Source organism: Camellia sinensis, chromosome 3, assembly GCF_055761805.1.
Source record: "Camellia sinensis isolate YWXY chromosome 3, ASM5576180v1, whole genome shotgun sequence".
NCBI lineage: Eukaryota > Viridiplantae > Streptophyta > Magnoliopsida > Ericales > Theaceae > Camellia > Camellia sinensis.
In genome coordinates, this window is record NC_138963.1 from 174,814,952 (window position 1) to 174,834,597 (window position 19,646).

Consider the following 19,646-nt stretch of genomic DNA (forward strand, 5'->3'; position numbering starts at 1 on the left):
ACCATTTCTTTTATTTTCGCACTAAAGCCCCTCTCATATGTCTCACACTTAAGCCCTTCATGCATGCCAGTATTGAAGCTATTATCCAAAAAGGCACCCTATGCAAAACCGACTATTCTTTCTCATAGTAAAGGCGCCCCTTGCATAAGCACTTTTTCTCATTGTCTGAACCAATTCTACCCTTTCCGTCTAGAAGACTCATTTTAGAAAAATTGCAGGTCAAAACCCCTCTCCACAAAAAAAAAAAATAAAAAAAATAAATAAATAAATAAATAAATTTATGAGAAAAAAAACAGAGGAAAAATTAATAATAATTTTTTAATTTTCAAAATTAATAGAAAACATGACCTTGTTTAGTATTGAGTTTTCAATAATTAATTTTTAATTTTTAATCTATATTTTTTTGGTGAACATTTTTTAATATTATAATTTTTTTTTTACTTTTTAAATCCCTTTAATTTAGATGAGGGCAAATTGCAGCAATTGTCCCGGTACTTTGGTCCTTGTGTCATATAAATGGTATGTGCCATATCTATCTATCTATCTATCTATCTATCTATCTATATGTCTATAGCTATCTATCTATCTATCTATCTATCTATCTATCTATCTATCTATCCTATATATTAAGCAAAATGAGGTTTTTAACCTCAAGCCATGTGGGAGCTCCAATCTCCCAATTTAAATTTCCTGATTTTTTTTATTTAAAAAAAAAAAACATTAGCATTTATTAACTTCTCTCAACCCCAAGTCTTACCCTCATAATAACTCTTTAATGCATTAAGAACAAACATAAAAAATTCTTTGAAATCTAACACATGAATTCCTTGAAAAGTCTCAACACATATGATTATTATCTCTCATAATAGCACTTTAATGCATTAAGAACAAGCATAAAAAAAATTTCTTGAAAAGTCCAACACATATGATTATTATCAAAATATTAAACTTTAATATAATATAAAAAAGGAAAAAAAGAAGACATTTAAAAAAAAGAAAAAAAAAAAGAAGACATTTAAAAATCACAATTCACATATATAGATAATTGTAAACACAATCCGTGCATAGTACGGGTGATATGGTAATCTATACTATATATTAAGCAAAAGGGGGTTTTAACCCCCAAGGCTTGTGGGAGCTCCAATATCCCAATCCTAATTTTTTAATTTTTTGATTTAAAAAAAAAAAAAAAACCTCAGCATTTATTAATTTCTCCCAATCCCCATACCTTTTGGGAGATTTGGTCAAAACCCCCTCATAATTAAACTTTAATGCATTAAAAACTAGCATAAACAAAATTCCTTGAAAATTTCAACACATCTATTTATCTATATTATATTATCTATATCTATATCTATCTATCTATCTATATCTATACTATATATTAAGCAAAAAGGGATTTTTAACCCCCAAGGCCCGTGGGAGTTTCAATATCCGAATCTAAATTTTTTATATTTTTTATTAAAAAAAGAAAAACTCAACATTTATTGATTTGGTCAAAATCCCCTGATCAACATTTGAAATCCCCTCATACAAATAATTATAGATACAATCCGTGTATAGTTACTACAGTACCCTTTTTAACTTCTCTCATACACTATGCTTAGTGATAAGATTGTTAAATTATTTTTATAAAAAATCTTAAAAAACAAAATTTATATATTAAAAAAAATCTAATACAAATATAAATATTTATAATTATCTATAATATATATTAAGCAAAATGGGGTTTTTAACCTCAAGCCTTGTGGAAGCTCCAATCTCCCAATCTAAATTTCCTGATTTTTTGATTTAAAAAAAACCTTAGCATTTATTAACTTGTCCCAACCCCCAAGTCTTACCCTCATAATAACACTTTAATGCATTAAGAACAAGCATAAAAAAAATTCTTTGAAATCCAACACATGAATTTCTTGAAAAGTCCAAACACATATGATTATTATCTATCATAATAACACTTTAATGCATTAAGAACAAGCATAAAAAAAATTTCTTGAAAAGTCCAACACATATGATTATTATCAAAATGTTTAACTTTAATATAATATAATTAAAAAAAAGACATTTGATTCCTTGAAAAGTCTAACACATATGATTATTATGAAAATATTAAACTTTAATATAATATAAAAAAAGAAAAAAAAAGACATTTAAAAAAAAGAAAAAAGAAAAGATATTTAAAAATCGCAATTCATATATATAGATAATTGTAAACACAATCCGTACATAGCACATGTGATATGCTAGTCTATACTATATATTAAGCAAAACGGGGTTTTTAACCCCAAGCTTTGTTGGAGTTCCAGTCTCTCAATCTAAATTTTTTGAAAAAAAAAAACCTTAGCATTTATTAACTTCTCCCAATCTCTAAGTCTTATCCTCATAATAACACTTTAATGCATTAAGAACAAGTATAAAAAAATTCTTTGAAATCCAACACATATGAATTCCTTGAAAAGTCTCAACACATATGATTATTATTACTCATAATAACACTTTAATGCATTAAGAACAAGTATAAAAAAAATTTCTTGAAAAGTCCAACACATATGATTATTATCAAAATATTAAACTTTAATATAATAATAATAATAAAAAAGACATTTAATTCCTTGAAAAGTCTAACACATATGATTATTATCAAAATATTAAACTTTAATATAATATAAAAAAGGAAAAAAAGAAGGCATTTAAAAAAAAAAAGACATTTAAAAATCGCAATTCACATATATAGATAATTGTAAATATAATCCGCGCATAGCACGGGTGATATGTTAGTCTATACTATATAATAAGCAAAAAGGGATTTTTAGCCCCAAGTTTTGTGGAAGCTCCAATCTCCCAATCTAAATTTCTTGATTTTTTGATTTAAAAAAAAAAATCTTAGCATTTATTAACTTCTCCCAACTCCCAAGTCTTACTCTTATAATAACATTTTAATGCATTAAGAACAAGCATACAAAAAATTCTTTGAAATCCAACACATATGAATTCCTTGAAAAGTCCCAACACATATGATTATTATCCCTCATAATAACACTTTAATGCATTAAAAACAAGTATAAAAAAAATTTCTTAAAAAGTCCAACACATATGATTATTATCAAAATATTAAACTTTAATATAATATAATAAAAAAAAAGACATTTAATTCCTTCAAAAGTCCAACACATATGATTATTATCAAAATATTAAACTTTAATATAATATAAAAAAGGAAAAAAAGAAAACATTTAAAAAAATATATTTAAAAATCACAATTCCCATATATAGATAATTTGTAAACACAATCCGTACATAGCACGGGTGATATGCTAGTCTATACTATATATTAAGTAAAAGGGGGTTTTTAACTCCAAGCCTTGTGGGAGCTCCAATCTCCCAATCTAAATTTCTTGATTTTTTGATTTAAAAAAAAAATCATAGCATTTATTAACTTCTCTCAACTCCCATGCCTTACCCTTATAATAACACTTTAATGCTTTAAGAACAAGTATAAAAAAAAATCTTTAAAATCCAACACATATGAATTCCTTGAAAAGTCCCAACACATATGATTATTATCCCTCATAATAACACTTTAATGCATTAAGAACAAGCATAAAAAAAATTTCTTGAAAAGTCCAATACATATGATTGTTATCAAAATATTAAACTTTAATATAATATAATAAAAAAAAAGACATTTAATTCCTTGAAAAGTCTAACATATATGATTATTATTAAAATATTAAAGTTTAATATAATATAAAAAAAGAAAAAAATAAGGCGTTTAAAAAAAAAAGACATTTAAAATCATAATTTACATATATAGATAATTGTAAACACAACCCGTGCATGGCACGTGTGATATGCTAGTATTATATAAGGAAAAAGGAGTTTTTAACAAACAAGTTTCGGGAGTTTCAATATTCTAATCTTAATTTTCTAAGTTTTTGATTAACAAAAAAACAAAAAAAAACACCTTAGCATTTATTGGCTTCTCTTAACTCACAAGTCTTTTTGACTTCTCTCATATCTACTATTACACCATTTTTAACTTCTCTCATACACTATAGTTAGTGATGAGATTGTTAAATTATTTTTATAAAAAATCTAAAAAAAATAATTTGTATATTAAAAAAAAATCTAAAACAAATATAAATATATATATCTATATCTATACTATCTATCTATCTATCTATCTATATCTATATCTATATTATCTATACTATATATTAAGTGAAAGGGGGTTTTTAACCCTAAGACTTGTGGGAGTTCCAATCTGCCAATCTAAATTTCCTGATTTTCTGATTTTAAAAAAAAATCTAAGCATTTATTAATTTCTCCCAACTCTCAAGTTTTACTCTCATAATAACACTTTAATATATTAAGAACAAGTATAAAAAAAAATTTTGAAATCCAACACATATAAATTCCTTAAAAAGTCTCAACACATCTATACTGTATATTAAGTAAAAGGGGGTTTTTAACCCCAAGCCTTGTGGGAGCTCTAATCTCCCCATCTAAATTTCTTGATTTTTTGATTTAAAAAAAAAAAACTTAGCATTTATTAACTTCTCCCAACTCTCAAGTCTTACCCTCATAATAACACTTTAATGCATTAAGAACAAGGATAAAAAAAATTCTTTGAAATCTAACACATATAAATTCTTTGAAAAGTCTCAACACATATGATTATTATTCCTCATAATAATACTTTAATGCATTAAGAACAAGTATAAAAAAAAGACATTTAGTTCTTTGAAAAGTCCAACACATATGATTATTATCAAAATATTAAACTTTAATATAATATAAAAAAGGAAAAAAAGAAAATATTTAAAAAAAATACATTTAAAAATCACAATTCACATATATAGATAATTATAAACACAATCCGTGTATAGCACGGGTGATATGTTAGTATTATATAAGAAAAATAGGATTTTTAACCCACAAGTCTTGTGAGAGCTCCAATGTCTCAATCTTAATTTCTTAATTTTTTGATTTCAAAAAAACTTCAGCATTTATTGACTTTTCTCAAATCTTTTTAACTTCCCATACACACCCTTTTCAAGTCTTGAGAGAACTCTAATATCCCAATTCTCATTTCATAATTTTTTGATTTAAAAAATAATAATCCCACTCACCATTTAATTTCAACTTTTTCAAAATTTAATAACCTTACTCCTACTGTCACAACTTTTTTGACTTCCCCTACCTACTGCGCAGCCTATTCAACTCCTTCCACCATCCGCCATCCGCCATGTATTACATATAACTTCAAATAAAATAAATAACTCTTTAAAGAAAGAGGGAGAGAGTTTAATGGGAAAAAAATGTGATTAACAAAATCTGGGGAAAAGTATAGAGAGAGTTGGACAAAATCTGAAGAAAAAGGCTGACACCTTCATAGTCCACAGAAAAAAAAACTTGTAAGTAATTTTTTTATTTTTTTAATAGTTTCTTTTTTCGTTTATTTTTTTTATTATGAGTCAAAATGTGATTGTGATTTTTTAAATTGATTGGATATTTTAACTCACTGTATTTTTTGAAAAAAATAATTGTATTTTTTAAATATACGGTGATTGTATTTTTAAACTGATTCAATTTTTAACTTAGTGTGTTTTTTGGGAAAAAAAATGATTGTGTTTTTTAAATATGAATTAAAAAAATTTGTAACTCACTGATGAGAAAAAAAAAATTTGTTTGAGTTGTGACAATCTCTGTTTTTTTATCACATAATGATTAGATTGTATTTTGTCTATTAAAAAAAATTTATAATTTGATTTTTAACTCACCGTATTTTTTGAAAAAAAAAATGATTGTATTTTTTAACTATCAATTGACTTAATTTATATTGAAAATTTTAACTCATTGTGTTTTTTTGAAAAAAAAAATAATTAAATTTTTTAATTACCAATTAACTTCATTGCTAATATAAAAAATATCTTCGCTATGGTAGGATGCATATGTACAATCACAACTCTATATTGCATAATTTTTTTATTTGCATTATCATTCCTTTTAAGTTTTCGTGAGAGTTGAATCATAGTTTATTTTGTTAGGCACATGGATTAAAGTACTTCTTCTTCTATGTGATTATTGATCATTGTCTTTAGAAAGTGTAAGAAGATCATAAATACCAATGTGATTGTGGAAATTTGTAACTCACTCATGATAAAAAAAAAAAAAATTGTTTGGATTGTGACAATCTCTGTATTTTTTGATCGCATAATAATTAGATTATATTTTGTCTACTAAAAAAAAATTTATAATTTGGTTTTTTAACTTATTGTGTTTTTTGAGAAAAAAAAAATGATTGTATTTTTTAACTATCAATTGACTTAATTTATATTGAAAATTTTAACTCATTGTGTTTTTTTGAAAAAAAAAATAATTAAATTTTTTAATTACCAATTAACTTCATTGCTAATATAAAAAATATCTTCGCTATGGTAGGATGCATATGTACAATCACAACTCTATATTGCATAATTTTTTTATTTGCATTATCATTCCTTTTAAGTTTTCGTGAGAGTTGAATCATAGTTTATTTTGTTAGGCACATGGATTAAAGTACTTCTTCTTCTATGTGATTATTGATCATTGTCTTTAGAAAGTGTAAGAAGATCATAAATACCAATGTGATTGTGGAAATTTGTAACTCACTCATGATAAAAAAAAAAAAAATTGTTTGGATTGTGACAATCTCTGTATTTTTTGATCGCATAATAATTAGATTATATTTTGTCTACTAAAAAAAAATTTATAATTTGGTTTTTTAACTTATTGTGTTTTTTGAGAAAAAAAAAATGATTGTATTTTTTAATTATCAATTGACTTAATTTATGATTGAATTTTTAAGTGACTATATTTTTTGAAAAAAAAATAATTATATTTTTTAACTACCAATTAATTTCATTGTTGATAAAAATAATATATTCGCCATGGAAGGATGCATCTGTACAATCACAACTCTATATTGCATAATTTTTTTATTTGCATTCATCATTCCTTTTGAGTAGAGAGAGTTTTATTTAAAAAAATGTGATTCACAGAATCTGGGAAAAGTTTAGAGAGAGAGAGAGTTGGACAGAATTTGAGGAAAAAGACTGAAACCTTCAGAGTCACAAAAGATCTGTAAGTAATCTGTTCATTTCTTTTTCAATAGTTTTTTTATTTATTTATTTATTTTATTATGTACAAAAATGTGGTTGTGATTTTTTAAACTTATTAAGTTTTTTTAACTTATTGTATTTTTTGAAAAAATAATAATTGTGTTTTTTAAATATACGGTGATTGTATTTTTAAACTGATTGAGTTTTTGAACTCAGTGTGTTTTTAAAAAAAAATAATAATTGTGTTTTTTAAATATCAATTAAAAAAATTTGTAAATCATTGATGACAAATTTTTTTTGTTTGGATTGCGACAATTTCTATGTTTTTTGATCACACAATGATTAGGTTGTATTTGACTGGAAGGGACTCTCACGGTACACATGTATCCCTCTTTCCCTCCCTCTCTTCCCTCCCATTAGGAACAATCAATACATATTTATATGACCTTCCAATAAGACGTATGTATGCGTGGGTTTGATCAATTGATTATCGTCGCTGGAAATTTATTCCACAACTATGGAATTGTTTTTTTTTTTTTTTTTTTGCATGGTTGTTTCGAATCTGCGAGCGAGAGTTGTAAATAATGCTCTGGCGATGGAGATATGAACAGAGAAAATTAGCAAGCCAGTGTTAGCACCGGTAATTATAGTTAATTTTATTAAGCTTTGATCCGTAATTTACCTCCAAATCCTTGTTTTGAAGGTTCTGTGGGGAGTTCATAATTCATTTTTGTTCATTGTTCACCATTGTAGAGTTTGTAGTGTTGACACTTTTTATACAGAATAAATCTATGCTAAAGACGGCTAATAGGGGATAGTCTAATATATAGTACAGATACATATATACATATAGCCACTTGATAGTTCAATATATAGTACAGATACATATACACATATAGATACAAACTAATAGCAAGACTGTCCACTATTAAACCTGACTAAACGATATAATTATTTATCTGATGTGTACACCAGAACTGACCTTGAATTAAGGAAAATAGGAAGAAGAAAGTGGTGGAGAGGGCAAAAACGCTCTCCCTCTCTCTCTCACAGCCGTGGACACATGCACATGGAGAGTGCCTAATTTCAAAACCTTAGGGGACGCCAATGCAATTTAACCTCTAGACCAAAATGTAAACATGAAACAAGAACAAATATGCTGCTATCCACAAGCTTTTCTTTTCTTTTTTTAATTATAACTGAATGAGTTACTTTTGTGATTTGTCCAAAATATACACCACCAATATCATAATAAATACCCCAGCAAAAGATAATGCTTAAAACAACTTTACCTCCTGTGTTTTGTCACCATGAATGGTAGTAGTAGGAAACCCATTCATACACAACCAATGTTCCAGTGAATCAGCTCCTTTCTTCGTCTCCACAAAAACCAGAGTCAGAGCTTGCTGCAAAACCAAGTGCAGAAAAGCAACAATCATGTAGATAATGAAGGTCAAGTTTTAAAATTAGCTTAAAATATGAAACACCAATAAAAATGTTAAACAAAAAATTACCCTATTAACAACATTAAGAACACTAGCACTTGTATATCAAGAGATCAGCTCCTTTCTTTGTTTTGTTTATATATATATATATATATATATATATATAATCGGCATATATATATTATCCTCTGTTTTGTTTTAAGTCAGCGGTTTGGTTTGTTTTGTTTATAATATGTGATGCTCTGTTTTGTTTTAAGTTATTCTCTCATAATTATATATATTTTATATATATATATATATATATATATATATATTATCGGCATAGAATATATAATTTTTTTATATATATTTTAAATGCACATATGCTCAATATATATATTTTTATATATATTATTTAAAGAGATTTAATCTGTCAGATTTTTTATTTCACATTTTTTTTATTATTTTAAATTTTTTAATCTGTCAAATCTTTTTATTTCAGATTATTTTTATATCAGATTATTTTTATAGAGGTTTAATCTGTCAGATTTTTTTAAAGAGGTTTAATTGTTAAGTAAAGATGTTTAATAACAAAAAATGACAAAAATAACAAAATCACTAACTTAAGGAAGACAAAATTTGACAACAACTGACCAACCTTAAACACACAACATTACCAAACAGGTCATGAATTAAGTAGTGACTTGAAAGCAATTTCTGTGTTCATATTAATGCTAATAGTCCTAAAAATTTAAGCTTTTAGCACAGCAAATAAGGGTATAGAAAATTTCATAAAGCCACAATCCAAAACAACCAAACTGTTACATTCCACAAACCAACTTGGTAAAAGCACTTAAACATCAAACCGTAAATTAATTGAACCAAATTGAGCATAGTGAGAGTGGAGCACTAACAAAGGACAAAGTGGCTAGCTAATGACTACAAAATAAAAAATGATGAAAAAATATAGAGAAAAATTAGAAAATTACCATGGAAGACGACAAAAGGTAGAGAACATGTGGTTGTTAGTGTACAAGTCAAAGTGAAGATAAATAATTCCATGGCTTGGTTTGAACTTAGAGTTACTAAAGAACATATCAAGTGTGATGTTGTTACATGATAAGTTAAGTAGTGTGTACAAAGATCTCTCCTAAAAACTTAATGGATGGATAGAGGAAAGAATTAGTAACTCTAAGTTCACCTTCTCTTTAAAACGAAGGCAATAAAAATAAGAAAATAGAAGAAATGAAAGGAAGAACAAATAATATTGTGCCTGATTATCTTCTTTTCCAATTATATCGTTATTAGAGAAATCTGAAGCCACAGTTACACACCATAATCAATATTGCCTCTATAAACAGTCCAATCAACTAAGATTCTTTTTGTTTCTTCAAAAATAACTAGTTTCCTAAATGAGCAAATTTTCTTTTATTCCTTTTAATGTACTAATGTTGTAAACTTGTCAGGAACCACTTTTTTTCTACTCTATCCTTTCCCATAATACTTCTATCTTAATCTATGTTATATACTTGGAGAACTAAGGAAAGATTAGATATAGACAACGTCATATGATTTTCTTTGTATGATACACATTGTTCATTCCTAAATGGAATAGGTTAATAGTACACATGATGCGTTTTATGACATAAACAAATTAAAAAAAACTCGATCTTTCATTTGTGATCAGACATGGACAAGAGTTGGATTGCATTGGGTAAGACACCTGATGGAAGGATGAGTCAGCCATTTATTGATGGGGTGACATCATTTATCAAATTTGCAATGGCAGTTGTTGACCAGGAAGGTAAAATTTCGTGCCCATGTTTGAACTGTGTGAACTATTATTCCCAAAGTCTTCGAAATGTGCAAGTTCATTTGCTTCAATATGGGATTATGCAAACGTACACTATTTGGCATGAGCACGGGGAACCACGTGTATCAAATGAGGCTCATCATGAAATGGTAATTGATGAAGATGAGGTTTTAGGTGGTATTGATGCCTTAGTGGAAGATCGAATAAGAGGAGAACCCAACGATGCACCCCAGAATGAGGAAGTACAAACGTTTGATAAACTATTGAATGATGCCAAACGTGAGGTGTACTTAGGTTGCACAAACTACACTCTGTTGAAGTTTGTCATCGAGCTGCTTAATATGAAGGTAACAAACCGCTGGAGCAATAAGTCGGTTAACACACTATTGGAGTTTTTAACAAAACTTTTACCAAAAGATAATTTGGTTCCAAAGTCATTTTATGAAGCTAAGAAAATACTTCGAGATTTGGGCTTGTCATATGAGTTAATTGATGCTTGTATAAATGATTGTATACTCTTTTGGAAGGAAAATGCAAGGTTAGATAAATGTCCAAAATGTAAGGCATCCAGATACAAGATCAATTGTGGCAGGGGTAAGAAGATTCCCCATAAGGTGTTGCGGTACTTCCCATTAACACCAAGGTTGAAAATATTGTACATGTCAAGAAAGACTACTGAGGACATAAGATGGCACAAGGAGAAACGTATAGATGACGGAGTATTGAGACATCCCGCCAATAGTGATGAATGGAAGGAATTTGATGTGCAACATCCTCAGTTTGCCCTGGAGTCTCGAAATGTGAGGCTAGGGTTGGCTGTTGATGGGTTCAATCCTTTCGGGAACATGAGCAACTCATATAGTTTATGGCCTGTAGTACTCATTCCTTATAACTTGCCACCTTGGTTGGTTATGAAAGATCCCTTTCTTATGATGTCACTACTTATTCCTGGAGAATCACAACCAGGGATCGATATTGATGTCTACATGAGACCTCTGGTGGATGAGTTGAATGAGTTGTGGGAAAATGGTGCATTATCTTACGATGCCGTAACTGGTGAGTCTTTCCAGATGCGTGCAGCTTTGATGTGGACTATACACGATTGGGCCGCATTTGGTGACATATCTGGGTGGAGAACAAAGGGTCATTATTCTTGCTACACTTGCAATGATGAACCATATTTTCAATCCTTGAAAGGTAAGACTGCATACACTAACCATCGATGCTACTTGCCTCAAAACCACCCCGAAAGGCGAAAGAGTAAGGCTTACAATGGTAAGCATGAGAAGCGAAAGAGATCTTTAAAGTTACCAGTGGAAAAGATATTAGAGCAATTGGATAGAGTGACAGGTGTCACATATGGGAAGCATCCAAGAAATAAGAAAAGACTCCGTCAGGCACCAAATTGGACAAAGGTAAGCATCTTGTATGAGTTACCATACTGGAAGAAACGGAAGCTTCGACACAACATTGATGTTATGCACGTCGAGAAGAATTTTAGTGAAAATACCTTTGGAACTATGTTAGGCATTGATGGAAAGAACAAAGACACCGACAAAGCACGGATGGACTTGGAAGATATGGGTATAAGGAAAGAGTTGTGGTTAACACGTCATCCTGATGGAACTTATGTCAAACCTAGGGCAATCTTTTCATTGACCCCTGAAGAGAGGGAGGGTTTCTTTGAATTCTTGAAATCAGTGAAGTATCCGGATGGCTATGCTGCAAACATATCAAGATCAGTGAATGCGAGAAATGGTAAATTAACAGGCTTGAAAAGTCATGACTGCCATGTACTCATACAACGGATTCTTCTAATTGGGATGCGTGGTTACGTAGACAAAGAGATTAGTAAAACACTATTTGAGTTAGGTAGCTTTTTCCAGGATTTGTGCTCAAGGACACTGCGCCGTAATGAACTTGAGAAATTAGAGGAACGTATAGTACACATATTATGCAAGCTTGAAAAGATCTTTCCTCCGGCCTTCTTTGATGTGATGATTCACTTGGCCGTTCACTTACCGCATGAGGCTATTCTTGGAGGACCGGTGCAATATCGATGGATGTACCGGATTGAAAGGTAATTGTTAAATTGAAAGGTTCGTAATTATATGTTGCATGTGTAACCTTGCTCTTAACTAATTCTCTTTTCAAGGTTTCTCGAAGCTTTAAAAAAGTTTGTTACAAACCGAGCTCGACCAGAAGGTTCAATCGCAGAGGCTTACATTGTCAAAGAGTGCATTACTTTTTGTTCAATGTATGTTGATGGGATCGAAACAGTGCATAATCGACCCGAACGAAATCAAGATCGTGGCGAACGTCACAAAGGGTTAACTGTATTCACAGAAACTTCCCGTCCTATTGGCCTAATCACAAGGGATACTGATATGTCACAAGAATATCGTGATATGGCTCATTGGTTCTTGTTGAACAATAGCCCCGAGATAGAGAAGTATCTAGAGTATGTTTTTCATTTAAATATGTGTATTCTTAGCTTTGTTAATGTAGTTAGCAGTGCATAATAATCACATTCTTTTGAGTAGGATACACAAAAATCTATTACGAACTCCATCTGACCAAGGCATAACCTGTATACAACAACAAGAGTTTCCCAAGTGGTTCAAAGAGCGGGTAAGGCATTTTCAATTTTAAGACATGATTAAAAATTTGTATAAGATTTGATCATTTATTAATTTATTTTTACTATCTTAATGTACATTATATGTGAATGTAGATAAATATATTGAGAGAAGAAAAGTCACCAGAAGCAACCAATGATTTATGGTCGTTAGCAAATGGCCCAAATTTACTAGTAAAAGAGTACTCAGGTTGCATAATCAATGGCGTACGGTTTCGTACAAGAGAAGTAGACAATCGCCGTAACAGTCAGAATAGTGGTGTGCTTACGGAAGGGGATCATGAGGGAGTGACGCATGAATTTTATGGTCACTTGTGCAATGTGTGGGAATTGGAGTACATGTGTCATAACAAAGTTGTATTGTTCCAGTGTGAATGGTACAACACAGGAAATACAGGTCGAAGTAGAACATTGCGAACCGATGATTATTGCACAAGTATTGATGTCACAAGTCGGTGGTATCAACACGACCCTTTTATCTTGCCTAGCCAGGCTAAGCAAGTCTTTTACCTAAATGATACCAAATGGGGACAACCTTGGCAAGTCGTTCAACGAGTGCAACATAGGGGTGTCTTTGATGTACCAGAGGTAGGCGATGGAGAATCATTACATGAACCAGAAGAAAACGATGTGTTCCAACAAGAAAATATTACCGATGTTGTTCCAATTGACATCGGCCCTAATGTTCAATGTTATAGAGATGGTGTTGAAGCAGAAGTTGTTACAAGGGTTAGGTCATCTGATGAAACAATGATACAGAAAAGAGCTGACAAACAAAATGAAGAGTGTGACGAACCTGATGTGGATTACGATATGGATCTTGATGTAGACTAGGATTTGTAGTTATTTTACACTTTCTATATGAACATTGTTCTTAATTAATGTAGTTGAATTTCAGTTGTGGGGTTCATTCACTGTTATGTAGGTTTATCATTGATTGGTCATATTGTGTGTCTGATGGCTTTGTAATTAATTTGTTCTATGATAAGTAAATGGTAAAAACAAAAATCATCCATATCACTCTAGCCATATTTCAATGATTTAGAGCCTATATGACATATCCACTTGTTGAGATTGTTGTTGCTTTATGCTTTATGTATAGAAATATATAATTATCTTTTCTTTACATCAAATGTTCAATTATGCGTATCCACCAAAAAAATGTTCAATTATACTTTATAGTTGGGCAAAATGGACGCTACAAAAAAGCAATTGACCAAACCAAGTACCGCAACTAAGAAGGTAACGAACTATGAGAAACAAAGAATGAAGAATATTAATAAAAACCGTGAGAGAATGAATGCTCTAGGAGTGAAGAATATAACAACTTGTTTGAAGGCTACGGTTCAACATAAGAAATTGAGGAAGGAAAAACAAATACCAATTGAGGAAAATGATGATGATTATCGACCGTCAGAGGCTGAAGATGGCAGTGACACTAAAACCTATGATTCGTTTGAGCATGAGGTACTATACATTTATGCATTGTGAAATATATTCTTTCTTGTTACTTTCAATTCATACACACATAGACATGTATATCTTTGTACATATATTCATATTTTATTATGTTATTCAGCTGTTAGAGATACCATCGAGAGCCCGTTCACAATCTCATCATGAGGCATTGACCTACGCATTAGAAGAGAAGGATACCTCTTCACGTCCTGAGGTGACTAGCAATCCACCACCACCTCTCAATGTGGAGCCTCAACTTGAGGTGACTGCTGGTAATACTATTGGTAAGACACACTCTTTATTTACATTGATTTGAGATCTTAATTAAATTTGTTCACATACTATTTCAATATTATGGCTTCACAATATCAGCTGCTAAGCGTGCTCGTGGCCCGACTCGAGGCAAAGAGGTTCAAGGCCTTGTTGATAAAGATGGAAAGCTTAGCATGCCTATCCCTCCAGAATTTCGTGCACCGGTAGGGGACTATGCCTCAAAACTAGCCTCAAAGATTGGTGTAGAAGTACGAACTCGTTTACCAAATCCAAGTGTTCGTAGGTGGAAGTATGTTGATGCCTCCGTTAAGGAGGCGATGTTTCAACGCTTGAATGTAAGTTCGTTGTCTACTTATAGGAGATTTTACTCATTTTTATAATAGGTTAGAAATCTTAATTATTTATTGTAATTATTTTATTTTTTATAAGAATTATCTATGACTTATCTATTTTTTGCAGGATCAATTTGATTTACAAGGAGACCCTGTTGATATAGAGAAGGCAATGAACACAAAATTTGGTCGGAGATTGAGTAACCATACCTATAGGCTGCACAAACAATTCATGGAGCTGAAGGAGGCTAAAGGGGAGGAGTATGCAAGAAACCACCCACCAAAGAATGTCAATCCTACCAAGTGGATAGATCTTATTGATAAAAAGTGGAACACTAAAGAATTTCTGGTAACATTTTCATCTTTTTTATTATATTAGCGAAGAAAGAATTTGATTAGAATAGGGAGAGATTCTAAAACAACTAGAAAGAACACAATCAATTTGCTGTGAAATTCCATATGTATTCTTTTCCCTTTATCTTCTAGGCATGTAAGTGGAACATAATAAAAACCAAATAAGTGAAAAAATGAGAAAGGGAAACTATTAAACATGGATTGGAAGGCTCGTATAATAGGAGATTAATTTATGGTTCCTTAAAGTGCATCTTTCACATCATAGAATAAAGAACTAAGATTTCAGTTTCTATGATTGTATTAATTTTCTGTTTGTTCTTGGGTTTGGTCTGAAGTTTCATGATAATGGTAAGCAACTAGCTAAGTAACTAATATAGGGTATTGAGACAGAACTTTAGATTTGATAGAGTTGCGGAAGAAAGAAAGGGTTATGAGTTTGGTATCAGTAATTGTTCCATATCTTGTGAAATGTAAATGGATTTTTTCACAATCTATCTTGCCCATGCTTATATGCCCCCTATTTGTGAACGGTGTAAATTACTCGTTTTTCTTTTTTCACCTAGAAAAACCATCTTATAATGAAATCTCAACAAGTCCTCTAATCTATTTTTCACAGAATTGAATGAAACTAGAGAGTAATTTGAAATATCTTTTAAGTTGAAATGATATATAGGAAAATGATAGAGAGGAACAATGCAATTTCTTTATTATCAACCATTAAATTTGTTTTACTAGTGATACATTTCATTGTTATATTGGTTCATTATTCCTTACAGGAACAATCAAAAGCCAACATATTTGTCTTACTAATGATACATTTCATTGTTATATTGGTCATTCTTCCTTATAGGAACAATCAAAGGCCAACATCGCGAACAGAGAAAGGATGTATACAAAACATAGGTGTGGTTCTAGGTCAATCCCTGTTAGAGTAGAAAAACTGGTATGTATCCTTGCACTTTCAGAATTATATTAGATTCTTAGCTTTATTTATTGAATATTTGGTCTATTGAATTAGGCACGAGAAAAGAAGATGCTACCTGATCTAACAGAGTTGTACAAGGAAACTCACTATAATGAGAAAACACATGAGTGGATCTCATCTCAAGCTCAGTGTAATTATGTGAGTATATATTGCAATTTTTATTAACAAAATTTTAGAATACTATTTGTTATAATCTTATTTAATTTTCTAATAATTATTTAATTTTTTTTATATTTGATAGGAAAATATGATACAGACACAGGCTGATCACCTCTCACAGCCAGGATCAACCCATTTGACTGCAGAAGAGCTATCAATCAAAGTCCTAAAGCCAAGGTCTGGCTATGTGAAGGGACTTGGCATGAGACCTTCATCCTCTATTAGGAGAGCCACTACCATATATGCTGAAACAAATGATTATGTGAAGCGCCTTGAGATGCAAATAGAGACACAAAAGGAACAAATACAAATGCAGAACAATAAAATAGAAGATCTTGAAGAGGGTAAGAAGAAGCAAGGGGAGATAATGGCTGATATTGTCAACTTTTTGAGGACCAAAGGATTCACTGGACACTTTGGAAGTGGAGGGGACTCATCCACAAGTGGACATACTTCTTGGTAAAGTATATTAACTTTAATATAACAAATTTTATAAAAGAATACATGTTTGAAGAATTAGGAAGTAATGGAAACATGCATATGACATCCAATTTGTGCAGGTGCACATGATGTATAAATTGTGAATTAGTCTAAAAAATATATTTTTTTCTCTATACTTAAAGCTTGAAAAAAGGCTGTCAAAATGCTAAATTATCACACAATTATAGATTTGTACAAGAACCAATAGAAACACCTTAGGAGGGACCAATATAAGTTGTATGAGCTTACGGCACATTAATGGGATGCACCATTTGTGAATTAGCCTTAAAATTAATTTTTTGTTCTCATAATCTAAAAAAAAGTCTGTTACAGGGATAAATTGTATAATTGATCTAATTGTAAATTGATGAGTTACTAATGTTTTTAATCTTTTGTATAATTGATTAATTACTAAAACTTTTAATTTATTTTTTTGCAGATTAGATTGGGGTGGCATTTTTGACGTGCAACAATGATGTAATTTGTTTGAATGTTCATTTTTGTTTGATAAGGATACACATACTTTTTGGAGTTACACTAGTTATTGTTGGATTTTTGGTGGAATTGAACAAGTTATAACTTTTGGATATTTTGTGGATATTTCACTATTTTATTATATCAGGATGAAATTATTTGTAATGATGAATGGATATTTTCATTTTGTTAATTCGTAAATGTGTTGATAACAGGTTAGGTTAAGTTGTGATGGAATTGTTATATTCAACAGGTTTCAACATGAACAAGGTCATATTTATTGAACTAAAATTTAGATTTTGATAAAATAGGTATATAATGTGGAAAAAAATATTATGAAGTTATTGACAAAATTTTCCATCCCTAAAGAAGGTTTTTTTGTCTCTTATTTGGCTTAGGTGGATGATTAATTTTGTCATAAATTCTTTATTTCGTCGCTAAATGAATTTGTCATGACAAAAAATATTGTCACATTTTGTCACTATTACCCTCAATGTGTGACGAATTTTTTTTGACATTATTTCGTCATTTTTAATGATGAATTTGTTTTTATCTCTATTGGTAGCTTCTTTGACAAAAAATTTTCGTCTTCGTTTATATTAAACGTGACAAAATTATTTTGTCTCCATTTCTTATATTTATGACAAAATACTTTTGTCTCTAATTTCTCCTTTAATGACAAAATATTTTGTCGCTAATTACTTATAAGTATGTTCTCAACAAAGTGTATTGGAGACAAAAAAAATTCGTCACAAATTTATCATTTTTAATGATGAATTTGTTTTTGTCTCTATTGGTAGCTTCTTTGACAAATTTTTTTTGTCTTCGTTTATATTAAACGTGACAAAATTATTTCGTCTCTATTTCTTATATTTATGACAAAATACTTTTGTCTCTAATTTCTTCTTTAATGAAAAAATATTTTGTCGCTAATTACTTGCAAGTATGTTCCCAACAGAGTGTATTGGAGACAAAAAAATTCGTCACAAATTTATCATTTTTAATGATGAATTTGTTTTTGTCTCTATTGGTAGCTTCTTTGACAAAAAATTTTCGTCTTCGTTTATATTAAACGTGACAAGATTATTTCGTCTCTATTTCTTATATTTATGACAAAATACTTTTGTCTCTAATTTCTTCTTTAATGACGAAATATTTTGTCGCTAATTACTTACAAGTATGTTCCCAACAAAGTGTATTGGAGACAAAAAAATTCGTCACAAATTTATGATTTTCAATCACAAATTTATGATTTTCAATGACGAATTTTTTTTTTCGTCTCTAAGACCCTTTAGCGACGACCCTTTGGAGACAAAACGGGTGACGAAAAATGTTCGTCGTAATTAGTTTGGGTGACAAAATATATACATTTTGAGACAAATTTGTTTCATCTTTAAATCCCAAATTTGTTGTAGTGAATGACCCAGAAATGAAATTCTTGCGAATCTCTAGCACATGGAGTACATTGTTAAGAGTGAGTTCTTTCCCTGAGGTCATTTTCAGCACAATCTTTCCTTGTTCTTTTACTGTTGAAGTAGAAGAGTTTCCTATAAAAAGTTGTTCCCCACTTTCCACCACTTTGTAGGCTATGAACATCTTTTTATCTGCACAGATATGGCGGATTGCTCCAGTATCCACCTACCACTCATTGGGATTGCCCACTAAATTTGCTTCAGAGACTACTGTAGCAAGATTGATGTCTGTCACTCCATAGGAAAGATAAAAATCCTAGGCCATGTTAGCTTGTGCTGGCTTTTCGCTTGAACTCCCACCGTCCTTGTGACAATCTTTAGCGCGATGCCCATCTTTTCCGCACACAAAACACTTGCCTTTGAACCTTTTGTTGAACCCATTGTTGATCCCTTTATTGATCTTACTAGTAGATCCTTGTTTGGGACCATTGCTGTCATGCTTCTGCTTCTTGTTGTTGAACTTTGACCCTTATCCATGTTTCACAACATTTGTTTTAGCCTGCATGACATGGTTTCCTAATTTCTTGTCAGAACCACGGTTGTTCTCCTCAATTCTGAGTCGCACAATCAATTCCTCCAATTTCATCTCCTTACACTTATGCTTTAGATAATTCTTGAATTCTTTCCAGGAATGTGGCAATTTTTCAATGATTGTCGCTACTTGGAAAGATTTACTGAGAA

The 19,646-nt window shown here is 30.4% G+C and overlaps 2 protein-coding genes across 2 annotated transcripts; both read left to right on the forward strand.

The window, feature by feature from the left end:
• The first annotated feature begins 10,216 nt into the window (after positions 1–10,216).
• LOC145822037 (uncharacterized) lies at positions 10,217–13,812 on the forward strand. The gene is made up of 4 exons (XM_082918612.1): positions 10,217–12,420; positions 12,496–12,801; positions 12,884–12,971; positions 13,075–13,812. Exons 1-4 carry the CDS (start codon positions 10,217–10,219, stop codon positions 13,810–13,812), a joined length of 3,336 nt encoding a protein of 1,111 aa, XP_082774738.1.
• An 84-nt stretch (positions 13,813–13,896) lies between these two features.
• On the forward strand, positions 13,897–17,658 carry LOC145822925 (uncharacterized). The gene is made up of 6 exons (XM_082921486.1): positions 13,897–14,445; positions 14,558–15,044; positions 15,169–15,390; positions 16,246–16,338; positions 16,414–16,518; positions 16,622–17,658. Exons 2-6 carry the CDS (start codon positions 14,883–14,885, stop codon positions 17,000–17,002), a joined length of 963 nt encoding a protein of 320 aa, XP_082777612.1. The 5' UTR covers positions 13,897–14,445; positions 14,558–14,882; the 3' UTR covers positions 17,003–17,658.
• The last annotated feature ends 1,988 nt before the right edge of the window (positions 17,659–19,646 follow it).